At 46.1% G+C, this 26,604-nt stretch overlaps 1 protein-coding gene across 4 annotated transcripts in view; it reads right to left on the reverse strand.

The window, feature by feature from the left end:
- Positions 1 to 2,579: 2,579 nt before the first annotated feature.
- Positions 2,580 to 26,604, reverse strand: part of CBX5 (chromobox 5) — a 229,513-nt gene continuing 205,488 nt past the window's right edge. For all 4 annotated transcript variants that reach the window (XM_085654745.1, XM_085654746.1, XM_085654747.1 and 1 more), the window contains 2 exons: positions 22,727 to 22,824; positions 2,580 to 5,745 (listed from right to left, as the gene is read on the reverse strand). In XM_085654745.1, the coding sequence (XP_085510871.1) occupies positions 5,604 to 5,745; positions 22,727 to 22,824 (240 nt within the window). In that variant the 3' untranslated portion in view covers positions 2,580 to 5,603. The remainder of the gene's footprint in view (positions 5,746 to 22,726; positions 22,825 to 26,604) is intronic.

Raw genomic sequence — 26,604 nt, forward strand, 5'->3', positions numbered from 1 at the left:
TGACCGAAGCCTTTTTCAATGCCGTCGAGAGGAGGGGGGAAGGGGGGCTGGGAGGGGCGGGGGGGAGGGGGTGGGAGAAAATCGATGTTAGTACTCACAACCCTCTGTGCCGGAGTGATGTCCTCGACATCGGAGTAGTCTGCTTCGGAGGCGCTGACTAGGCCCTCTTCGGTGTGCTGGTCCTCGGGAACATCGTCGCCTTCTCCAAAGATGTCGTCAGGGATTGCAATAGACGCATGTGCCATGGTTCTCCTCGCTCTTTGGTCCCGAATGGTCTTCCAGGACCGGAAGGATTTGCACGCCGGACAGTGTCGAGCCTGTGTTCAGGGGAGAGGCAGAGGTTGCACGCCTCATGGAGATCGGTGTGGGGAAATTTGGACCCACATCGAGGACACTTCTTAAATGGAGTCCTTTCCATGAGCCAGAACCGGAGCTGAGGTAGGCCCGAACGCTTGCGTCGACGCCTGGAATCGAAGTCTAATGATGAATCGCGTCGAGTGGGGAGATCGCGATTGAGAACAATACCGCTGAAGGGAAGGATTGCGTGCCGATTAGGGGAACTGTAACTGGAAACTGTTCGGAACCGGAGCGCGAAGAAGACATCCGAGCCCAATGGCAGAAAAAAACAATCAGAGGATGGAGCCGAAGCCCATGCGCAGTATGATCCAAAGGAGGAGTCACATACCTCGTGACTTCCAAAGACTTTCCAAGAAGAAAAACAACTGCAAACATACGGGCCCAACACCAGATGGCGATCTATGTACAGTGTGTAATCTGCAGCTCATATGCCTCAAACCTTATTTTTCGTCAATTTTTCTCTCCAATCTCGGGAGCTCCTTCAGTATCGATCCAGATCCAACGGCGGAAAAAAAGAATCTGAAGATGGCGACCAAAGGTGGGAGCTTCCGGAGGAAACCCGTCGATGTTACAAGGGGACACCAAATGGTGGTATGTCAACACCCACAAAAAAAAACAACATTCTGGACCCAACCACTAGATGGCAGGATAATGAACAGCATGTGAATTCCGAAAAGGTTCACGCAGCAAAATAGATCGCTTCAGTCATAAAAGCTCCTCAGATTGCGTACATATCAAACAGATGCTGTTATTAACGGATGTGTCAGTGTAAACATCTACCAAAAGTTAGTCATGGCAGTCAAAATATATTACCACTCAACGAACACTGATTTTTTCAGTCTCCTGCCTACAACATCCTAAACAATTTAAAATTCCAGATAACTATAAAGTCTAATCTAAAGCACTCAAGTTGGACACATGGAGAGTTCAGCCACACTAAGGGTGGAACGTAACTACAAAGACAAAAGGTCAGATACAGCACCTCTTAAAACAAAAATAAGTTATTCATTCAGGTAATATACTTGGGATCTTGCACTGCAAAAAAGCCTTGAAGTCCAAACATTCAAGAAAGCTTATACTCCATCCATCGGTCCCAAGACCTCAACAACTTGTGAGTGAAAGAAAGGTGGAAAGTGAGTGTTGGAGGAAGGTCTGGTGACAATGGATGGGAGGAGCACATGACACATTCAGGCCTCACATCCCTGCAAGTGTCTTAAAGTACGCTATATGACTAATCAAGAGGCTGGTTGATCCTTAAGAGCAAATAGTTAAAAAATCCAGCTTGTGCTTGGTTTGGTATGTGTACTTAGCCAACTGTGGAGGGGGGGGGGGGGGGGGGTCTGGAAGGTTTTATAGATTGGAGTAAACAAGGTTAATAAAGAGAAAGATCAGTCTTAACATTTGATTAGATCACAAACGTTTAGAAAACTCATTAAGAAAAAAAGTAAACTTCTGGGACACAATAAGATCACCTGCAATTTTTTTGGGATTTGCTTTATTATTATTTTTTTAACGGAAATGTATACTAAAAAGATCGGCACTTTGTTCAATAAACAAAGAAAACGCAAATTGGGTAAAATGGTTGCTCACACATGAACAATCATTTTGAACACGATTAGGGTTCAAGACAATATATGTGTGAATATATATATATATATATATATATATATATATATATATATATATATATATATATATATAAGAGAGAGAGAGAGAGAGAGAGAGAAATCACACATTCCACGATTGCTTTATAAATTTAATACTGTCACGGTTAAGAGAAAAAAAAAATTGATTTCCTAATAACCATATTAAAAATAGCCATTGAGCAGACCAGGATGTGCTATCCCAGCAAGGCATGGTTCCGCAGACTAGAAATCTTAAAGTACTTGGGCACTATGTTGTCTATGCTGCTTAAAGTTTTTTTAACTTGTACAGAACTCCATTATTAGGACATTGCACAAATTGTATGCTCCCAAGTGTACCAGAGTGTTTTTTCTGGATATCAGTGACAACAGCTCACTTTAAAAAGTACAAAGATGCATGCATCCACAGGACTAAAAGGCCACCCTGTTATCCGATGTGCGGTTTCACTGTCAGTTTTCAGATCCACTTACAAAATTCCTTTTTGGAATTGCGATGAGTGTTGAAGAATCACTAAATCCTCAACTGGAACAGCAACTTTGCTCCCAATCGTGTAAGGAGAGGAAAAAAACTAACACAGATTTTATAAGTGGTAAAAATTGCAATACATTTATTATCACAAGTATTTTTATCCTGACTGTTGACCAGTCATACACATATTCTTGCAGGACTGACTGGTTAACAAGTCAGAAGATCTGCCCCCATGCTTAAATGAACATTGACTTGGCAACCAACACTGCAACAACGTTCTAGCAGCACAACATGAAACTGGAAGTTTTGCAACGCCACACATCCACAGATCAAGTTCTTATAAGACACAGTAAGACTGTGTGGAATTTGATAGGGGATCTTCAATTGAGGTGGTAAACTGCGGAGCTTGCAGTCATGTTAAGTAAATTGCAGTGCTGGTGTACTGTTTAGGGTCTTTCACATTACAATGTTCTGTAACTTGTTTGGGTAGACTGGACAATATAATAAACTAGGAACTGAAAAAGTAAAGACCACAGTGGAAGGGAGAGAGTGTTTTTTGGGTGGAGAAGAAACAGTGCACTCCTTGAATAGCCTTTAATAGTCAACACAATGCATATAAAAAAAAAGAAAAAAAAACAAAAAAAAAGCTCAGCAGCCACCATGCTACAAGACAATTGCGAAGAACCAATGCATACCAACTTGAAAAAGCTTGGACACAGATTTGACATATACACTAGTCAGTTCAATGATTTAGTCAAGTTGGAGATTAGTGTTCCAATGTAATTTTGCTTAAGTTGCTCAATCTCTGAACACCTCAAGACTCCAAGAGGGAAAAACATGTACCCACTGAACAGACCAAAAGATATTAAGAAAGTGGTTTAGCAGCAGGAGAGCATCAGGACCGGACACATGGCTGGTCTAGCACTAGGTGCCATGAATGTTTAATTATTTTTGCTCACAGTCTATATGAAAGTCAACAGATCACTAACTAGTTTTTTTACAAATCCAACTTTAGCAATAATACTGCTAAAATTATAGCTAATCATATGCTACATCGATGTTTCTAGATTATAGGAACACAGATCTACTACAGTTTCATCTCAAGCGGACCACTGCCATTTTTGTAGCATTAACTGAATAATTCTAAAAAGAAAAAAAAGGAGGAGTGTGTGGAAAGGTCAGCAAAAGAAATGAGTATCTTCAAATGATGTTAGAAAAATTATACATGGGATTTCTTGGTTTTATCTTCTGCTTTAGGTTGGTGTTTTTGGATGCAAATGATTAAGTGTCCAAACGAGTCTCCGGTGGACAATCACTTAAACAAGGGCAAAAAACGAACAGATTATCACCAAGATCTAAAACAAAATCCCTAAAGTGGAAAGAGAAAGTAAAGAAATATTCCAGACTGAGGAGAAGTGTAGCAGATTCTCATCTGGGAAACTTCAAACGAAGATCTACACCATTGGTGGCGTGAGGTCAGTTTAGCATCTTAAGCCCAACTAACCCAAACAACGCTAGGCTTCAGTTTAGAGCTGTATCCCAATATGATTCAAACCAATCTCTAATCAAGCAAACTCTGCAAGAGTAAAAGTGCTTGGCATAATAAACGGACCCACATTTGTAATACTGAATATATGAACTAAGGGATTTCCACAGGTTCATATTCCAAAACTTTGTTTGCTGTTCTTCATGTGATTGCTTGGTTAGGTGACCAAGACATTTCTGCAGCAGGAGATGGCCAATAAGCTACTTTTAGCCTGTTTAGTTTTGGCCCAACTAAGTGGCTGCACAAAATATATACATATAAATAGAAAGAAAGTTACAAGATTTAACCTAAAGATCTGTTTAATCTGAAAGTGGGCCTGTGCAAAACTTACTCACCTTTTACTTACTGCAGAAAGATCTGCAATGGGAAAGTCGAAACAAGAAGTCTTATTCATCATGCACACCTTAAACAGTTCATAGGTTGAGGGAAAACAGCACTGGAGTACCAACAGTTCACTCCAATACCAAGCAACACAGGGCAAAGGGATGCAAAGCTGCAAGACGAACAAAACATCAGTCTGCGCAAATATCTAAAAAGTTACTAGTCCTATAACCTTGTTGCCAGATCTGTACAAGGAGATTTCGTTTTCCTCACAAATAATACAATATTAACCTATGAACCTGGTGCGACAAGGATAATCGTCTCATAGGTGGGTCAAGATGCATGGTTAGCATTGCTTGTGATTCTGCATAAGGACCATTGTATCAATGATCACTTCAAACGCCTCCCAAAATCAGTCAAATGACCAATTGCACTTAGAGGTCTGCCAAAACAATAGCAGAAAAATGTAGTTTAGAATGCCAGTCGACAGGGCAGAGCTTCATTTAAGCTGCTTTTTCACAGCATCCCCCCTTCCCCCACAAACATTGCAGAGTGTGTGAGCTTATTATCATTTAAAGTGTGGAATTCAATGCGAGTAGCTCAATTCTATTATCTAAGCAAAAAGGCCCACTACCCCTCAGTTTGTTAATACAGTACCACTTAAAGCATCAGGGTTCAGAAGTTAAACTCCTCACTCAAAACGGCAAGCTGCCCTATTAAACTGCGTTATGGGACATCTCTACTGGCACTACAAATAAGGGCACTTCCATTAGCCCCCAAAAACAGTAGGCCAAAAGATTTCCTGGATTGGGTTTTTATATGCCAAAACCAAGGAATCTTAAAGGATTGAGCTGTATATTATCTGGCTATTGGTAGGTTCCGTGCACAGTTTCAAACCTGCAGATCACACATACTTGTGACTAGCACTGTAGAAGAAAATGTTGCAGCATAAAACTAGTGAAAAATGGGACGGAAATTCACTAAAAGTCTAAAATGTTTTTCTTCAGAAGGCGAGGGGGGTAAGGTCTGTGCTAAGAAGGAAAGATCAATACAGTACACAAAAGTCCATCTTCACTACAGATGACATTTTACAAAGAATCAAACCCTTAGCAAAAGTCACATGAAAAATAAAGTGATCTCCTTAAGGAGAACAATAAAAGCACAATGCCAAATGTGTTTCGAGGGAAGGAAACGGGTTAAGACAAAAAAAATAAAAGGGGCCGAGGGAATGTATATACAGGTAAAATTGTAGCCAAACAGGGCACTTTTAGCTTTTTGCTGCTTCTTTTTCCGTGTCTTCTGGATAGGCGTGCCAGGTTAGTCTCTCCTCATAAAAGGCTATCACAATCTGTGGGCATTTTACATTGGCCTCCTTTGCCAGCACTAGATCAGCTTCATCAGAATCCTTCCTGCAAAGTAAAAAAAGAAATTAACAATCCCAAGCAGTAATTAAGATGAATTATCTCTTGTATGCACTTTGTAATCTCTGAAAACAGTAGGCATCCAAAATCAGAACAGTAGGCATTCAAAATCCTAAATGTAAACCCCACAGATTTCTCATGAAAAAGACCACGGCTAATAAAAATTATAATATCTAGCTGTGTATGTTCTTTATTACAGCGCAGCAATTTGAAGAGGCAGCCACACCGTAGCAGGTACTCCGAGAACGTGGGTGTGCCTACACACGTTAAGGTATAAAATTATATCTACTTTATACTTCACCGCAGACACAGGCACTCAAGAACTGCAATTTAATTTAGCAAGGTCTTGCATAAGAGAAAACGTGTTTTGGTTGACCTTGGAGACTTTTTCACATGAACAAGGCTGCGAGGTCAGTCGAAGCACTTTGTTTTTTACTTGGATGAATGGATGGGAAAGAGCGGCATGTCGCAGCAGTACAGTGTTCATTCACAAAGGTTCAGCAAAGACCAATAGGACATGTATGACAGAACACAATTCAGTCCAATGCCACGTGTATTAGGAATTTGTTCCCTTTAAATATTAATAGAAATAACTGATATTGTTACACACCTGAAGTTAGTTTTCAACTTCAAGAATTTTTCTGGATTGACATACTGTGCATTATTCTATAATTTAGAAGTCCAGTCTGGTATCTTACTCCTCTTTGTCATGGGGAGAGGAAACCACCATTTCCCTCTTTCCCTACCTCAGCTATGAGAGGGCTGACGAGGTATTGGTGGAAATTGCCACTGTGGTGTTATAGATGGACGTGCACTCGCTTACTGGTATGAGCTGTGCCAAAGTTTAGAAGCCTCCTCTTCCAGACATTTTTGTTGTGGTAGTCCCCCCTTCCTCTACTGCAGGGGTCTCGCCCTCTTTTTAGGGTCAAGCCTGTGAGAGCATGTGTCTCGCTTGCAAGACACTGAACAAAAAGGGCTTGGAGCCTGCCCATTGCTTACCATTTGTTGACTTACATGGCACTCTTCTTTATAGCCTAGTAATTCATCAAGGCAGGCCTAACCTGATTTCCGTTCCTCTCTGTGGAGGAGGGACAAGCACTGATTGATTCACCTAATCAGTGCCCGTTCGCTGCTACCGACATGACTGAGGTACCATTTTGTGTATTTCTTTTTACTTTTCGTGCCCTGCAAACAGGTGTTTGCCTGGCAAAACGTGCCCAGCAGGAGAAGGAAAATGCTACTTAACCGTATGCATCTGTTCTTGGCATGTAGAGCTGCAGATCCACACACTAAGCATAGATCGCCATCTGGTGTTGGGCCCGGATGTTTACACTTGTTTTTTGTCTTGGAAAAGTCTTTGGAAGTCACAAGATAGGTGACTCCTTTGGATGATAGTGCTTATGGGCATCGGCTCCATCTTCAGATTGTTTTTCGCCAGCAGGGAAATTGAGTTTTGTGAGAAACACCAAAGATGTCCATGTATACTGTATCTAAATAAGATAATACAGGAACAGATAAAGGTAGCCGGGGAGCTGGGTGGGTGTGTGTGGATCTGCATCTCTACATGCCAAGAACAGATGCATATTGGTAAGTAGCATTTTCCGTTCAAGGCATATGAGCTGCAGATCACATACACAAAGCATAGATTTTATAGCAGTACCCCTCCTTAGTGGCAACCACCAATATCTGTTGCAGTAGTTTGAAATAATGTTTTGAGTACAGCCTGGCCCACACTAGCTTGAGGTTTTGTTTGCACATCTACACAATAGTGCTTTGGGAATGTGTGCGGTGTAGACCATGTAGCTGCTTTGCAGATGTAATGTAAGGGAATGTTCCCTAAAAATGCCATTGAAGCCCCCATCTTTCGGGTAGAGTGAGCTTTAGGGGGAACAGATAATGTTAGTTTTGCTTTGTGATAGCAAATCTGTATGCATTTGACAATCCACCTTGCTATCCCAGATTTTGATATGGGGTTGCCTTTATGTGGTGGTGAGAAGGATACAAAAAGTTGTTTTGTCTTGCGAAAAGGTTTTGTTCTCTAAATGTAATAAAGCAGTGCTCTTTTGACATTCAGAGTGTGAAGAGCTCTTTCTGCGACTGTTTGTGGTTGTGAGAAGAACACTGGCAACGCTACAGACTGATTGAAGTGGAAGGGAGAAATAACCTTAGGGAGGAATTTAGGATTCGTTCGTAGAACAACCTTATTATGATGCATTTGTAAAAAAGGTTCCTGAATGGTTAGTGCTTGGAGCTCACTAACTCTTCTAAGAAAAGTGATGGCAACTAAAAAAGCAACTTTCCATGTTACAAATTGTAGCTCACATTTATGTAGAGGTTCAAATGGAGGACCCATTAGTCTTGTGAGAACTATGTTTAAATTCCACACAGGTGAGGGTGGTACTCTGGAAGGAATTATTCTTTTGAGCCTACTCTGAAAAGTGATAAGTGTTGCCTATTTTGTAAATAGGCTGTTATGGCAGCGGGGTGCAATCTGATAGATGTATATGTTAAGTTACACCTTTGGAGATGTAGCAGGTAACCCATGATGTGTTGGCTAGACACCTCTAGGGGATTGATGGCGTTATGACAATATATAACAAATCTTTTCCAATTGGCTGCATAGCAAGTTCTAGTGGTGGGATGTCCAGCCTCTTTAATAACATTCACACAGTCAGGGGGAAGGTTAAGGTAACTGAATTTTAAGACCTCAGGAGCCAGATCGCAAGGTTGAGCTGAGCTGGGTCCGGGTGTCTGATCTCTCCAAGGTTCTGGGTTAAGAGGCGTGGGGGAGAGGTGGAGTTTTTGGTGCAGAACCACATAGTTCCAGTAATGTGGTGTACCACGGTTGTCTGGCCCAAGTTGGAGCAACTAGAATACGAGTCAGTGAGTGTTGCTGTAGCTTTCGCACCACTTGTGGAATGAGTGGGAGAGGCGGAAAAGCGTATGCAAATCTGCCTTACCAATTCATCCATATCGCATTGTCTTTGGACAATGGGTGTGGGAATCTGGCGGCGAAGCTTGAGCATTTGGCGTTTGTGTGTGGCGAAGAGGTCTATGTATGGTTGGCCCCACATTTGAAAAAATGGTTGAAGTGGTTGATGAAGTTCCCACTCGTGAATCTGTTGCGTTTGACGGCTTAACAGATCGGCTATGTTGTTTTATACTCCCGGGACATGATGGGCTAGGAGAAAAATGTTCTGCGGTATAGCCCATCTCCATATGCTTTGTGCTAGTAGAGAGAGCTGTAGAGAATGTGTCCCGCCTTGTTTCTGTATGTAGTACATAGCTGTCATGTTGTCTGTGCGGACTAGGACAGCCTTGCCGGATATTTGTTTCTGGAATGCCTTTAGAGCTAGGAATCTGGCTAGTAACTCCAGGTGGTTGATGTGGAGTAGTTTCTGTTGAGGAGTCCGCCTGCCCTGCATGGTGTGATGTAAAAGATGAGCTCCCCAGCCGGAGAGCGATGAGTCCGCTGTAAGAACAATCTGTGGAACTGGCTCTAGGAACGGGCGCCCTTTAGAAAGGTTTTTGGTGTTCCACCACTAAAGAGAGCGATGAGTGCGACCGTCAACCAACCCCAGATCTGTTAACTGACCTTGAGCCTGGTTCCATTGGCGTGCTAGGCACTCTGAATATGCAAGAGGTCATCATCCCTATGAGTTGCATGAACACTCTAGCTGGAAGTGTGTTGAGGCTGAAATTTGGTTAGGAGGGTTTGCATGCTTGCTATCCTGGCTGAACTGGGATAAGCGAGCACTTTTGAGGTGTCTATTGTGGCGCCTAGGTACTGTTGTATGTGGAACGGTTGTAGATGAGACTGAGTGGTTTACTGTAAACTCCAAGTCGTGGAGCAGTTGAATAGTGGCGCGAGTATGGTGTACGCACTGACTGTATGAGCTGGGTTTTTTGAGCCGGTCGTCCAGATATAGGAAGACATGAATGTCTTCTTAGAGGAGCTGCCACTACCGCGAGGCCCTTGGTGAATACCCGGGGTGCTGTGGTGACTCCGAAAGAGATAACGAATAGTTTCTTACCTGTCGGTGTAGTTTTGCAGCTTGAAGATCTTTCTGGATTCACTATGCTATGCATTATTCCGCGATCTTGTGGTTGGGTCCGGATTCGTAGTCTTTTCTTTTTTTTTTTTTTTTGTAGCCCAGGTGGGCGTCGACGACCACCATTTGGTGCACCTCCCGTGACGTCGTCGTGCTTCCTGCAGAAGTCCCACCCTTGGGGCGCCATCTTCGGGTTCTTTTTTCCCTTTTTTTTTTTTTTAACCCTAGGCGATTGATTAATTCTTCTTGTCCATTTTCTGTAATTTCATTCCTTCTGATCTTTTCCATTTCACCCCCTCTTCCTCCAGCCTCATCTTCCTGGCGGAGGTGGGTGGGTTCGCTAGTGAATCCAGAAAGATCTTCAAGCTGCAAAACTACACCGACACGTAAGAAACTATTCGTTTTGCAGCGTGAATCTTTCTGGATTCACTATGCTGTGCATAGACTTTGTAGCGGTTTTCCTAATTTGTGGCGGCTGGGTGGTAGATGAGCGTTGGTCGTTGAAAATGTGTTGAAGCACCTTCTGTCCAACCTGTGCTTCCTTGTTCATCTGAATGTCCACGCAGTAGTGTTTCGTGAACGTGTGCACAGATGCCCAAGTTGCTGCGAGGCATATGTCCTGGATGGGCGTGTTCGCCAGGAAGGCCACGGTGGCCCCTTTCTTCCTTGTGGAGTGAGCCTGAGGCCCCTCCGCTAGCTCCTGTCCAGCCTGTTTGTGGCAGAATTGAATAGTGAGGGCAATCCACCTAGCGATGGTGCCCTTAGTCACTGGCCTACCCATGAAGCTAGTAGCAAAGGACACAAACAGCTGCTTCGACTTCCTGAGTTCCTTGGTTCTCTCAATGTAGTGCATCACCGCTCTTCTTGCGTCGAGGGTTTGCAGGGCCTTTTCTGCGTTTGAAGTCGGGTTTTGGAAGAAACTCGGTATCTGTTCCTCCATAAAATTCAACTCTGGATCGACGACCATGACATTTTGAGCCCAATGCAGGCAGGGTTCCGTTCCCGGATAAGTACCATTGACCAAGTCTTCCGTTTTGCCAACATATACTGGAAGACCGTGGTCTTGGGGAGGGGTGCCCTTTATGCAGTATTCGTGGACCTAAGGGCCGCCTTTGACCTGGTCCCAAGGAGCAGGCTGTGGCAGGTTTTGGGGGAAATGGGTATTGCTCCTGAGCTCCTCTCCGTGATTGTCCGCTTACATGAGGGAAACGTTGCCCGAGTGCGGTGGGGGGGCATGGGGGAGGTGACCGAGGACTTCCCGGTCGGCAGGGGTGTGCGGCAGGGGTGCGTCTTGGCGCCGACCCTCTTCTCACGGTTTGTCGACGGGGTGGCCGGTCGGCTCTCTCTGACCCCGACCGATGCACCTGCTCTGGCCGGCGAACGCATTCCCATCCTCATGTTCGCGGATGACACGTTGATTATCTCAAAGACCCCCAGTGGCCTATCGAAGGCCCTCCGGTGTTTTGAAGAATTCTGCACTGCAAGGGGCCTGGAAGTCAACACGGGAAAAACTAAATTTATGTCATTCAATGGATCAAAATCCTTCAAGGGGAAAATATTTATGAACAAGTTACCCTTGGAGGAGGTTACCTCATTTACTTACCTGGGGATTACTTTACAAAAAGACATGCGCTGGGATTGCCAACTTGACCGTGCCGTCTTGCAACATAAACAAAAGTCAGGGGCTCTTCTATCTAGGTTTAAAAACTCACTAACTAAGCCAATCTCTCCAGCTCTAGAAATTTATGGAACGTCGGTCCTGGGCTCATGCCTTTATGGGGCCGAGCTCTGGGGCTTTGCCAATCTGAATAGGCTGAAGGTCCTAGAAAATGCTTTTATCCGCAAAATCACAAATCTTCCACCCAGTACGCCATTGCGCCCCTTACTATTGGATCTTGGCAAAAAACCCCTAGAACATCTGGCGAGGTTACGTCCAATATTATATTGGCGTAGACTCTGGTGCACAGATGAACTCTTGCACTATAGGAGTGGTTTTGTGGATATAATTGAATCCGATAGGTCCCAAAAAATATCCTGGCTGCTTGAGATCAAATCCCTACTAGGCAGTTTAGGCCTGATTGAACTCTGGAAAAACCCAACACGTGCAGTTTTTCCTTCCAAAGAAAAGCTGAAAATGATGTACTGGGAATGGGTTTATAAACTAGAAATTGCCCAAGGCCTTTCCTCCCAATTAACGTCCCGCTTCCTAGAGTTTAAATTCCAACCCCTCAAAGAGAAGTTCTGGGACATCATTGAAAAAACCACTGATCGCAAGCTATACTTTCAACTGCGGGTGGGTACACTACCTGTTGCAGATTTCGCCTCTAGATGGGGGGGGAGCAGGCACTAACAAGGATAGGTGCTTTAGATGCGTAGATGAATGCGAAAATATAGGTCATGTACTATTCTTTTGCCCATTGTATGCAATTCCGAGGGAAAAATGGATAAAACCAATTTGTAAGTCCATGGGCATTAAAAGATATGCTATTGCCCTTCGCATTCTATGCACCGACCCTGCACCTCCGATCTGTGTAGCTGTAGCTAAGTTTATAGGATGGGCCTGGGGCATAAGGTTAAAAGCTTTGAAACTTAACGTTAACTTCTTACCCATAAGTAACTCAACATCTTGTTAACATTACCCGCTGCTGTTATTATAAGTAGGAAATCAGGGTGCCCACAATGTTATATTATGTTATTCCCTGTGCAATTTAAGCTGATATGAGCTGGTTCGAATTTTATGATTGTGGTGCTCATTTTTAACTTTTTTTTTAAAGCATGAATTAGCTTGACGGACATTGAAAAATTTAATTGGAATTTTATTCTCTTTTTAGGTAATTTATATATTTGTAAATAAATGTTTGTAAATGTGCTTTTATGTCTTAATTGCCGAATAAAGCTGATTGAATGAATGAGAATACTCTGATTCATGTGGAACGCCGACACCACCTTGGGCATGAAGTGTGGGTCTGTTCTCAGGACTATTCTGTCCTTGTGAATCTGAATATAGGGTTCCTGTAGTGTTAGTGCTTGAAGCTCGCTCACCCTGCGTAGTGAGGTTATGGCCACCAGAAAGGTCGTTTTCATCGTCAACATCTGCAGTGTGGCCTTGTGAATGGGTTCAAACGGTGCCTTCATGAGCTCCGTCAGCACCACGTTCAGATTCCATGCCGGCGGCGGCAACCTTTTCGGGGGGGCCATCCTTTTGGCTCCTTCCATGAATCTCTTCACCACCTGAGAGGTGAAGAAACTTCCACCCTTTTCACCTCTGGTGTAGGCCAAGATTGCCGCTAGGTGTACCCTTAGGGAGCTCGAGCAGAGGTTACTCTTTAGAAGGTGTGTGAGGTAGAAGGTGTGTGAGGTACCTCAGTACTGTTGAGTCTCTTGTCATTCTGTTTTGCAGGCCCTTTTTCCTGCACCACACAGTGAATCTCTTCCATTTTGCGCTGTAGCATTTTCGTGTAGTTGGTTTCCTTGCCTCCTGTAGCACTCGCATAGTGCTCGGAGGCAATCTTAGGTGTGCGAACTCTAGGTCTTCAGGAGCCAAACCGCCAGGTTGAGGGTCTCTGGCTCTGGGTGCAGGACCTCTCCGTTTTGCATTGAGAGCAGGTCCTTCCTCCTCTCGAACCTGTATGGATTGCCTTGTGCCATTTCTTGAATTTGTGAGAACCATGTCTGCCTCGCCCACTGCGGAGCCACTAGCATCAGAGTCATGTTGCTGGTTCTGCACTTGTCGAGCACTCTGTGCAACAGGGGTATCGGTGGAAAGGCGTAGGCAAATGTCCTCGACCAGCTTATCCATAGGGCATTTCCCTGGGATTGCTGATCTGGTTGCCTGGACGCGAAGCTTTGGCATTTTGCATTGTGGCGTGTTGCAAATAGGTCTATTGTGGGAGTTCCCCATCTCCGGAAGAGTTTCTCAGTTTCCTGGCCATTGAGCTCCCACTCTTGCGATGCCGAGGTCTGCCTGCTTAGCCAGTCTGCCTCCACATTGTCCTTCCCCGGTAGGTGAATTGCCAGTAGATCTATCCTGAGAGGTATGGCCCATCTCCAAATCTCCTAAGCTAGAGAGGAGAGAGGGAACGACTGTCCCCCCTTGTTTGTTGATGTAGAACATTGCCGTGGTGTTGTCTGTTTGAACCAACACCCTCTGGTTGTACAGGTGCCTCTGGAATGCCTTCAGGGCTAGCAGGATTGTTTTCAACTCGAGGTAGTTGATATGGCGAACCGCATCTGCTGGAGCCCACAGACCCCTCACTCTGAGGTTGTCCATGTGCGCTCCCCATCCCTTTTGCGATGCGTCCGTGGTAATGGTCACTGTTGGGATTGGTGGTGTAAGGATTCTCCCTGCTGTCATGTTGTTTCTGTTCCACCAAGTTATCTCCTCTTGCACTGCGTGCGTAACAACCACTAGATCCTCCCAACTTCCGTTTGCTTGTGACCATTGCTGTTGTAGCCATTCCTGGAATGGTCTCATGTGCAGGCGTACATTCGGCACCAGCTGGATACACGACGCCATCATCCCCATCATCTTGCTCACAGCCCTCACTGTCAGAGCTCGCCCCTTCTGGTAGAGCCGCGTCTCCTTCAGTAGTGCATCTGTCCTCCTGTCGCTGGGCACTACTGTACTGTTGAGGGAGTTGATTTTCGCCCCCAGGAAAATCTTCACCTGTTCCGGTTCCAGCGATGACTTGCCCCAGTGGATCGAGAACCCCAGATTCGTGAGGGTGTCTGTTACGCGTTTTGCGTGCCTCTCGCACTTCTCGCGTGAGTTTGCCTTGACCAGCCAGTCATCTAAGTAGGGGTAGACATGGATTCCCTGTCTTCGTAGGTGGGCCGCGACCGCCATTTTGTAAAGACCCTTGGTGCCGATTTTAATCCGAAGGCCAGGGTTGTGAACTGGTAGTGTTCCTGTTCGATGTTGAATCTTAGAAGGCCCTTGTGTCTTCTGTTTATTGGGATGTGAAGGTAGGCATCCTTGAGGTCCACGGTGACCATGAAGTCTCCGTCTCTTATTTGGGGCAGTACCTCCTGCAGCGAAGTCATTTTGAACTTCTGCGTTCTGATGAACTTGTTTAGGTAACGCAGGTCCAGGATGGGTCTGAGGTTTCCGTCTACTTTCGGGACCACGAAGTAGTTTGAGTAGACCCCTTTGTTGCGTTCTCTGAACGGCTATGGCTCTCTTTTCTAGAAGTTTCCGTGTTTCTTCTCTGAGTAGTGCCAGTTCTTGGGCCGATCTCTGTCTTCCCTTTGGTTTCCTGTTTGGAGGTCTTTTCTCCAACTCTACGCAGTGTCCGTACTGCATGATGTTCCGTATCCACTTGTCTGTGGTTATACGCCGCCACTCCTGAAGGTAGAACCTCAGTCTTCCGCCTACTGGTGTTGTATGCTCGTAGGCTTTTGAATATTCTTTTCCCCCTGATGTTACTTTTTTGCTCCTCACCCTTGGGGGCATGACGAGGGTAGGCGTCCTCTTGCGTGCCGAGTCACTTTGATGAGGGCTGTTCGCCCCCTCTCCTCCTTTGGCCACGTCTGTTCCCTCTCCCGCGAAAGGACTGGCCCCGAGGTTGGTACTGCCAGTTTTGCTTCTGCCGACCTTGTCCGTGACTTTCACCCTGCTGACCCTGCTGGAACGTCTGGTGCGACGGCCCCTGCTGGCTTCCTCCCCTACCGTAGGGTCTCCTCGAGGGATTGCCTCGCCTCATTCCCCTCAGCTGTAGGGCCCCCATGGACCTCACCGTTTCGTTTTCTTTTTTCAGCTGGGTGAGCTTCTCGTCCACTGTTGCTCCGAACAGTGTCTCTCCGTCGAAGTGGGTGCCAAGGATGTTGTTCTGCACCTCCGGTTTGAATCCCGAGATTCTTAGCCATGCATGCCTTCTATCGGTGACCCCTATGGCCATGAGTCTTGCTGAAGTCTCTGCCCCGTCCAACGCCGTCTTTATACACGAGTTGGCGATGTTCTTGCCTTCGTCTATTAGGTGTGAGGCTCTCTGGCGGTATTCTTCGGGGAGGTGCTTTACTAGCTCCACCATCTCGTCCCAGTGCTGGTACTGGTGTCTATTGAGGAGTGCATTGGAATTCGCCATGCGCCAGTGCATTGCAGCGTTCCTCTCGACCTTTCTTCCTGTGAGGTCTATCCTCCTGCTCTCCTTATCAGGTGGTGGGCCCGAAGTTGCTGGTACGTTGGCCCTTCTCCTGGCCGTGGAAGCTATGATGGAGTCGGCGGTCACGCTACCCTTGATGTAAGGGGGGTCCAGGGAGGAGTGCTTATATTTCTTCTCTGTCCTGGGCGTGATCGACCGGCAGGTCGCTGGTTCCTTGAAGGCTTCTCTCCCCTGATTCATCACACTTTGTAGCATGGGGAGGAACTGGCTCCTTGTCTGGATGGGGAGCAGGGTCTCGAGGGGAAAATCGGCTTTCGGCTTCTCCTCGTCGAGTTTGACGCCGAAGGCTGTTGCTGCGCTCCTGACCACCATATTGTACACCCCGATGTCGTCGGGTGGCGAAGGCCTCGAAGGGTACGTGTCCACGGGCTCCTCCGGGTTTTCGGTGTCGAGATCCTGCCATTCGATGTCGTGGCTGGTAGATGGCGCAGAGTCGTAGAACGACTGTTGGTCTTCTTCCTCGGCTTCACCATCATAATAGGGCTCTTCTTCCTCTTCGAGATCCCTTGTTAGTCCTTCGGTGTCGAATTCGTCCTCGACCTCGACGACGTCCGCCGATGAAACCGTTGGAATCTTGAATTCCTTCATCTTGGCGTCGAACTCCTTCTTCCTTTGAAGGATGTTCTCCATTTCGGCCTCGAGCCGCCTCTTCTTTTTCTCCATCTCGGAGATGCTTTCGGCGTCGACCGCGGGTCTTTTCGATGAAACTTGCGTCGACGTCGACCGTTCTTTCAGCGTCGATCGGCCCGTTTCCTGGGTTGTCTTCGACGACCCTTGCTTTTCGGCGTCTTTCGGCACCAGGGAGTCCTTTTCTAAGGATCCGCTCGGCCTCTTGTCCATGGTTCCCCCTTTGGTCGTCGAAGTTTTCGGCGCCGGGGCTCCCTTCGTGGACTTAGACTCTGATTTTCGCGAGTCACCCTCGTGTTTGAGGTACTCTGTTTTGCGCTCGACGATTCTCTTACCTAGTCTTCTTTTTTCTTGTCGGTCTCTACGACCGTGAAGTTTTCGGCTGTCTCGGCGACGTTGTCCTCGTCGTCCGTGGAGAGGCCCAGATCGTAGAGCGACGGGGCCTTACCCTTGCCATCCATGCTGGCGTTGGCTCTTCTCTGCCGATCTCTCACCCTGAGCGTCTTCGGCGCGAAGGCTGAGCAGGCGTTGCAGTCCTTACTCTGGTGTTCGACCGGTAGGCAGAGGTTGCAGACCGGATGCTGGTCCTTCTGCGCGAACTTGTGGTGGCAGTTAGGGCAGAACTTGAATGGCGTCTTGTCCATTGCGCTCAGGGCCTCTGAGTGCGCATTCTCCAAGGTCGTCGAAGAAAAAGGGCGCTGAAACTCCTTTCTTCGCGCTCCTGATGAAATCTCTTCCTTTCCTGTGATATCCTCTAGTATTTATCGATCCAGACCCAACGGCGGAAAAAAGAATCTGAAGATGGCGCCCCAAGGGTGGGACTTCCGCAGGAAGCACGACGACGTCACGGGAGGTGCACCAAATGGTGGTCGTCGACGCCCACCTGGGCTACAAAAAAAAAAAAAAACAAAGAAAAGACTACGAATCCGGACCCAACCACAAGATCGCGGAATAATGCACAGCATAGTGAATCCAGAAAGATTCACGCTGCAAAACTTTGAATTGGTAGTGTTGACCGTCCACTACGAACCTGAGATATTTCCTGTGAGATGTGTGAATGGGAATATGGAAGTAGGCGTCCTTGAGATCTAGAGTGGCAAGGAAGTCGCCTTGTGAAAGAAGAGGAAGGACCTGCTGAAGTGTGACCATGTGAAAATGGTCTGCATGTAGAGGTTTAGGGATCTGAGGTCTAGAATAGATCTCAGAGAGCCATCCTTTTTTGGTATGAGAAAATACAGAGTAAACTCATGTGTTTTGTTGGTGCAGGGGAACTGGTTCTATTGCACTGTTTTGTAGGAGGGAGATGACTTCGTGCTTGAGCAGCGATAAATGTTCTAAGAAAATTGGGCGCTGTTTGGGTGGTATGTTTGGGGGTGGGGTGGGGGGTAGAGGTGAGTTCTAGACAGTAACCCGATTGAATGATTTGTCTCACCCACCTGTCTGTGGTGATGTTGGTCCAGACAGGCAAGAACTGTTGTAATCTTCCCCCGACCAGAGTGGAATGGGCCGGGGGGGGGGGGGGGGAAAACAGTGGGAAGTCATTGGGTAGGGGTGGAGGCAGAGCGGGTGGTGTTGGTCTTGCCTCTACCCTGGTTATTGTTGCCTCTGTAGCCTCCTCTCTGGTAACCTCTGGTGAATGTAGACTGGGTGGGAGTCTTATAAGAGGTGGAGGGGTTGTCCGAGGAGTAGCCGCTTTAGGTGCCCTTGTAAGAGGGACGAAGAAAAGGTGGTCTGGGAACTTGCGATTGCAAGGCTCTTATTGATTTAGCTGTGTCCGTGTCCGCCTTCATCTTTTCAAAGGATGAATCTACATTAGGGCCAAATAAGTGTTCCTGATCGAATGGTTGGTTTAAGATGGAACTATGTACTTCAGGTTTAAAACCTGAAATGCGTAGCCAGGCATGTCTACGCAGGAGAACACTTGTGTTGACAGCTCTGGAGGCCGTATCTGCCACGTCCAGCACGCAACAAATAGAGGTATTGGTGAGGAGTTTCCCCTCTTGAATAAGGCGATTCGCCTTGTTCTTATATTTGTCCAGGTGGTGTTGCAATAGGGTTTCTAGCTGTTCATAATGTGCCCTATCGTACCTGGCTAACAGTGCTCGAGTGTTGCCGATACACCATATGTTAATTGCCTGTGAAGCGGTTCTTTTGCCAGAGGCGTCTAAGAGTTTGGACTCTATCGGGGGGTGGAGCGTCCCCTGATGTCTGAGAGTTGGCCCGCTTTCTAGCATTGGAGACTACAAGGGAGTCTAGTGGTACGGGGCCCTTAATGTAAGCTGGGTCTGCTGGGACAGCCTTGTACTTTCTCGATCCTGGGGTTAATAACCCTAGCCATTACAGGATCTTTAAATACCTCAGGTGCATGCTTGGTGACTCCTTTTAGCATGGGCAGAAAAGTGGTGGACCTTTGTGGGTTATCAAAGGTATCCATAAGGAAATCTTCTTCCACAGGGCCAGTATGCAAGTCAACCCTGTGGTATTGGGCAGCTCTATGTAGGAGCTGATGAAAACCCAGTGTCCTCCAGAGGGGAAGGTCTGGAGGGGTGGATGTCATCCTGTGGAACATTAGGGACATCTGGCGTACTGTAATCGTGTCAGGGGAATAAGGTGGATCCCCTAATGGCTCATCATACGCTCCCCCTCCTGTGTCATCAGAGGTGTCATCATCCATTGGTGGAGGAGATGGTGTGGTGATGGAACAGGAGGTGGGGGAGGAGGGACTCCTTTTCCTTTCACTTTCGCGGCCGTGTCACTTTCGCAGCCGCACAGCCATTGTTCGTTGCCATTGGCTCCATCCTTCTGATGTGGTAAACATCCTGCCATTACTAAAGCGCAGCCCCGGATCGTCAATTAAGAGCACGACGGCTGACTTGCTGGTTACAAACACGGTCTCTTGGTCATCATGAGACATGTTAGCGTGTTTCCGTGTCACCGTGCTTCGCATGAAGCCATCGGCTGCACCCTCCCCTTGCGCGCCCCCCCCCCCCCCATCAGGCTGGGGGTTGGTGAGCGCCGTCTTCCCTCCAGGGTAATGTCCGCCATCCGTCACTGTCCGAGCTGCTCTCCTGTTTTCCCTTCAAAAGTGATGGCTTGGAGCCAGCCGCGCCCGGCACCATCTGGTTGCACCGGTTCTATGAGAAAAAAGACAAGGCAGGTGAGCGCCGTTTTTGGATGTCAAGCTATTAGGTATAAATGCAGTATGTGACACAGCCTGAAGGCGAGAAAGTCAGCGCCAGGGGTGTAGTTTCCCTTCAAACAAGGACATGAACTTTCCTGCGCACGAGGCTCTACGAATTGCACAGCGCAACAGTGCCTCGTGCAGGCGCACGGCCCTCTAGCCGCCACCCTCCATGATGTAATAAAGTATTGGTAACACCGACTCCTTATTGTTCTGTGCCCAGGGGTTGTGTTTCAGAACTGAGGTTGGGATTATTATAATGTCTGAACTCCATGGCACGTGTACGGCAAAACATTGGCAGTGCATTGGTCCTAAAATCTGCAGGTTACATCAGAGGGTGCATACATGAAATCTACGCTGGAGCGGATGCTCAGCTCACTACCCCTCCCCCTTACCGCCCCCTCCCTCACACCCCCACAGACTATGTTCTAGTGTTTTTGTGCGTTTAATAAGCAGTCTACTAGCACTACACAACTCTGCCTACAATGAGTTTGGCATCTACTTTCAGCTTCACTGATACCGCAATATTTTACTTGCCTTTGATCCCCTACCATGTTTTCTATTTGTCTGTTTGTTCAGAGAATTTCCACCTCCAGGTTTTCCGAAACGCAGTCCTTTCTGTTCCTACCAAGTCTAGCATTAGTAGACCGATGTCTGCTCCCTTGCCCAGCATAAAGGTTTGGATGCAACAATGCTCCATTAATTCCCCTTCAGATGTTCTTATACACCTTACAGACTCCCTCCTCCAACAGCACGCCACAAACCTTGTACCTCAGGACCACCCCATCTCTCCAGCAATTCAGGGAAGAACTTAAGACCTGGTTGTTCAAATAAGGAAACCACCACGCAGCAGCCAGCATCTCCAGTGCAGCGAGACCCTCATGGGTGATTTGTCGCATTTTTTAAATGTTTCCTTGATTGATTGACACGAATCTGTGTGTGTGCATATGTGTATTGACTCCATTTATGAATTTATTTGACTTACTGTTTAGTGGTGATACAATCAGTGGCCAAAGTTGGGAAAAACAAAGTAGGGGAACGGTGGGCAGAGAATCAGAGGGCAGGACTAGCCTGAGGATTGGCCCTGTGGGCGGAGTCAGAGGTGTTGCTAGAAAGAGCAAAACATCCCAATTTTTAGTATTTGTTTGGCATTTCACTGAATAGTTACAGCTTATTATGTTACTTAAATCAAACAATGGATACATGTGTTTAAGGTTTAATGCGACTTAGTGACATTAAAATACATTCACAAATTGGGATCAGTTTCCAATCATAGAATGTCCAAAATACACTTAAGAGTGGAATCACAAGCCATTTGTCTCCTAGCCTGCTCTTTGTCATCTGCGTTCTCCTCCCCTTTTCCACAACAGCAGTTCAAACATGAATTGCAAAATATCTTAGTTTGCAAATCTTTTCCAATTATGGCTCTGCCATATTTGCCACATAATACATCATCTGCTGCATATTCTGACGATTTTAACTAAAAAAATTATAACTCAAACAGATCAAAAGTTACTACAACAAGCATTGGCATAGCCAATCGGTCTCCCTTTTGGGACCTTATAAGTGTTTACCCATGCAACAGTTGATGTTGTTGCACCAAGGATATTGTACTGCATAACTTGCACGTTTCTGGAATTATTGCTATTTTGCCCTCAAAGCATCTTTTTCCTTTTCAACCTAGAGTGCTCTTTTGTTGAGGGTGGATGCTGTCTTCTTTCGGTTGGCACATCTTGCTTCAACTCCTTCTCCCCCTCTATATTATCTCTCAGCATCTGCATGGCCTCCTCTGACGGGACTCATGTGTTCTTTTTGTTTTGACCTGCCTTTGATGGTCAAGGGATTCGGCATACATGGTGTCTTCTGGGTCCTAGAGACCAAATGTCTTGGCTCTGGCTCACTGTTTTTGTGACATTTAAAACGCACTCACACCTAGTGTTCTTCCTTCTGCGCCTTTTTCAGTAGCAGTTCACTTTACAGTGTAATAACATTGGAGCGTTCTCCTTGTACTAATATGTCTTAAATTAGGTTGTCGATCGACCAACAGAGGTCCCCAACTGAAGGTTGATCTTTCTGTGGCATCTTAACCAATATCCCACCCGTTTCTCGGTTTCACAGCATCTTTGGTTGAAATTCTGTGCAAGCGTTGCAGCCTTCAGCACAAACAGAGGCTGAAGACCTTGGTATTGTCCTTTTGTGCAAATTTAAAGGATCACTTGGGAAAACATCTAAAAGGGTGTCAGGGGGACGTTCTCCATTGACCTAGAATATTCTAGCTCCTTGGACGCAAATTCTTCGACCCTACGGTAGGCTAAACATAGGCTGCATCGAATATTTTTTACGATCCTCAGTTGTCCTCTGCTCCTTTCCTCTTTAACCATATCAAAATGCTTCCACTTGAAGTTCAGTTGATTTTTTTTCTAAATCCTCCAACAAACCTGGAGCTACAGCTTCTGCTTCCAGACACAAAAGCGTCTGGAGTCACAAAGGGATTGGCATTCCTGCAAATGGTGGCCTAAGGGTAACATGATGTAAAGGAAGAGAGCGGGTTTTGAGGGCAAAGGATAGAGGAAAACTCCAGACCCAACCACTAGATCGCAGATTAATGTACAGTACGTGAGAACAGAAAAATAATTCATGCTACAAAAGTATCTTTTTCATCAGTGCTACGTTTGCATCTGCCTCTTATATGGTCAACGTACAACCTCAAATCACAGACAAAATTGTTCTTAACGTAGAATTGAGAATGAAACCAAAAGGTTTTATTAGAGGAAGAAAACAAAAAACATTTTTTTTTAAAGCAGGACAGACTGCAAATGATTTACAAACTATAGTATTTATAACATTCCCTGTGGCAACAAGCAGTTAATCTTAAGCACTATTCCACTGGATCACTGTGTTCTGTCCAGGCTTCACTACCCCATTATCTCACCAGTAGAACCTCTCACCATTTCATCAGGAACATTAGATCCCCACAGGAATCCGTGGCACCAATTATCTTTTCAGGCTCCAGACCTCGTTCAAAGCCCCTCGCAATGTCGCTACTCTGTGAAGGGAGGGAGATAAAAGATTGAAGAAATTAAGATACAATGATGTTCACTGTAAAACAAAACTGCCACTAGATTTGTAGCGAACCTCTCCATAGAATTGGCATCTTTTGTAAACAGATATTGTAATGCAAGCAAGCAAGACGCCTGTGGGAAGAATAATTACAATTCACTTGTGTGAGGAAATAGGGTGTATTACATGGTGTGGTTGGGCGGCCTCACCCTCTAATACATTTACCAATCCCTTTTAGACCAGCAGGTTTAGTTTGTTAAAACCTGCAGCTCAACCATGGATAGCTCTGCCTCCGAGCAGCAACACTTACACAAATGACCAAATGTAAAGCAGTAAAACAGCACCAAAGCAATTTAAGAAATACACTAGACACCCGAGAAATCCAACACCAATTTATAAAAATAGGATATATTTTTATGTAGCTTTACACCCCACTGGAGGGTTCGGGAGAAAGACTTAAAACAAGGAAAGTAAATATGCACTTTTACTCAACTGAGAACAAGTAAAGGCAAATTCAACAAATTTGAAAAACTTTTTGGGCAAAAACTTTGGCTAGTTGTATTGCAGTAGGACAGTTACTTTGGGCGGCTATCTCGAATAGGGAGCCAAGCAGATGAACCAGTAAAGCCCTCGGAAACAGTTACCTCAGCAGGCAAAGCCGCCTTCAGTCAGATCCAGGCACTTTACCCTTTGTTATTGGTTCATATAAAAATGGTCCTGATTCAAGGGATACAGGATGCTGAAGATGCTCCAGAATGCTGTAGATGTGATGTGGTTGATGGTGGTCTACCTGCAGCAGCTCCTCGGGCCAGGGAGGTGCTGAGGCGGTTCTGGCCACAAAGGTGATGTCCATCCCAGTACTCTACTCTAGAGTCTTGCAGAGGTCTAGTCTCCCAGGACGATAACGAAATGGTTACTTACCAGTAGGATCAGTATTGCAGCATGAAGAGTTTTCTGGATTTACATGCTGTGCATTTTCCCGCCATCTAGTGGTTGGGTTTGTAATGGTCTTTGGTTTTTTTTCCTGTGGGGCTTCGACTGCCATTTGGTGCTAGGTCCATCCCTTGTGTGACGTCAGACGGGGCCCCGGAAGCTCCTGCGAGTGGTAGCAATCTTCGTATTATTTTTTCCCCTTATTTCTGTAGGGTATGTCTTAAATACTATTGTCTTTAGATAAGTTATTTGACTTCAGTGATCTATTCCCCCACCTGTTAGCATTCCTCTTCAGAGGGGAGGTGGGTGGGTCACATGTGAATCTAGAAAACTCTTCAAGCTGCAAAACTACTCCTACTGGTAAGTAACCATTTAGTTTTGCCGCATTAATCCTTTTTTGGATTCACATGCTGTGCATTAGATTATGTAGCGGTTTCCCCCCCTTGGGGTGGTTGTGGTAAGATGAGGAAGACATTGTGAACAGGTGTTGAAGTATCTTTTGTCCCAATTGAGCTTCCTTAGTCATCTGTATATCCACGCAGTAATGTTTGGTGAATGTTTGTCTGGATGCCTATGTTGCCACAGCACATTTGGTGTAGATTGGCACATTGGCCATGAAGGCCAGAGTGACGCCTTTTTTTCCTTGTGCGCGCTTTTTGGCCGTATGCTTAAGAGTTTTTTCTGCTGAGGCATAGTATACATGTATTGCCTCTAGAATCCAATGTGCAACTGTACCCTTGGTCACAGATGATCCTTTGTGAGGCTTTGAGCAAGAAATTAACAATTGACTACCTTTAGGGAATGTTTTGTCTCCTGTAGCTAGTATAGTAAAGCCCTTTTTACGTCCACTGTATGAAGACTTCTTTCTAGTTGTGTTTCCGGGTTTTGGAAGAACACTGCTAGCTACTTAGGTTCATGTGGAATTTGCTTACTACCGTAGGTAGGAATTGAGGGTTTGTCCTTAGGATAACCTTGTGGATTTGCATGTGTGGTTCCTCAGTCGTTAGTGCTTGTAGTTCACTTGCGCTCTTTAGAGATGTTATGGATATTAAGAAGGCAGACTTTATAGTGATGTATTTGAGTTCTGCTTTGTGCATGTGCTCAAATGGTCCAGTCATTAGTTGTGTAAGGACTGTGTTAAAGCTCCAGCTTGGGGCTGGAGCCTTACTTGGGGGTGCAACTCTTTTGGACCCTTCCAGCAATCTTTTGACGACTGGTGCTGTGAAGAAATTTACATGAATCTCTCCTGATGTAGGCTACTTTTGCTGTCACGTGCAGCTTGAGTAGTTGATATTACTGTCAAGCAAGTGTTTAAGATATATGAGCACTGCTTCCTGTGTGAAAATGGAATTTAGGGTACTGTTTTCTGTATTTGGGGAGAGAAAGGGGCCATACGGTTAGGGCGGTCGAACTCAAAGCCGGGTGACCGAATACAGTCTTGGCATGGACGCTGTGATTCTTGGCAAATCACTTTATATCCCTGTGCCTAACAAAAATGAATGTGTCCGCCTGTAATGTAACTGGTGCTCATGTAAAGCGCTCCGATACCTTTGGGTCTAGTTTGCGCTGTATAAAACTCCAATTATTTTTTTTTATATGGTAAGAGTTCTGTTCCTTTAAACCTCTTCTATTCTGGTGGGTGTTTGTTAGCTCTATACAACAGTAGTGGTGGACCACATTTAAAATCCAACTGTCTGTGGTAATGTCTTTCTATTGAAGTACAGAGAGAGTCCTCGAAAACAGTTAGCGTAGACTGCGCAGAAATAAGGGAACGTCATCACGCCGACGAGGTGGTCTTATGGTTCCGGTGAAGTCAGCGGAGTCGCGAGCAGAGCAGTGTCTCTGACGGCGTCTTAGACCTCATCGGCGTGGAGTGCTACAAAAGTTTCCGAATGTTGCTGGCGCAGGGGATATTCACAAGGTGAGGAATCCACTGGCCGATATCAGAAAAGAGGAGCAACAGCAATCCAACCCCAGACTACACTGTCAAGGAGGGCCATATCCCCTGAAAGGAGCAGGAGGCCAAAGGACAAGCAAAATAATCCCCAACGTAGAAGACAACAAGGGGATCAGAAACTCCAACAACAGAGGGAAAAAGAGCAAGAGTAGGCCCCTAAACTGGAGAGAAACTAGCTGGAAGGATGCAAAGGCACGCAGAAACCAACCAACTCTGTATCTAAAGAAGGGGGGGGGGGGGGGGGGACGACGACGACAACCAAGCAGAACCGGACAACCTGACCGGAAGAAAACGAAGAGGACACCCACAGAAGACAAGCCACCCAGAGGAAGGCGAGTGCAGAAAACCAAGCCGAGGGTCCTTGCAGAACAGGGAGGAAGGGCGGGTCGTGAAGGAATCTACGGCTAGAATCATCTCTACCAGATACATCGTTACCGAAGGCAAGTAACTTGTACATGTGATGAAGACGACTAGCCGCAGATTTCTTAACGTAGAATAGATACCCTAGCCATACCCAGAAGGGAGGAGGGCCTGCGAGAGCCTCCCCACCAGGAGAAACACAGGGCCCCAGCAGGGGACATGTCACAGCAACAAGAAAGGAAAACCTCCCAAAACCCCGCGCAGGGGCAGACCGTGCCCGAAAAGCCTCAAGGAACAAAATGATCATCTCAAACCCCAGGGAGAAGAGGTAGAACCGGAGGCAGGGCCCACCGTAAGAAACACACAGTGATAGGAAACGGCCGCAAGCAGCGGACAAGGCAGGAACAGCTCCACCGCCAATAGCGTAGGCATAAGAATAAAGGCACAGTTGCGCAAATCCCCAGCGGAACCAGGGGCACAAGGGAACACATCAAACACCATGGAGCAGCGCACCCA

The sequence above is a fragment of the Triturus cristatus genome, chromosome 4_1 (assembly GCF_964204655.1).
Source record: "Triturus cristatus chromosome 4_1, aTriCri1.1, whole genome shotgun sequence".
NCBI lineage: Eukaryota > Metazoa > Chordata > Amphibia > Caudata > Salamandridae > Triturus > Triturus cristatus.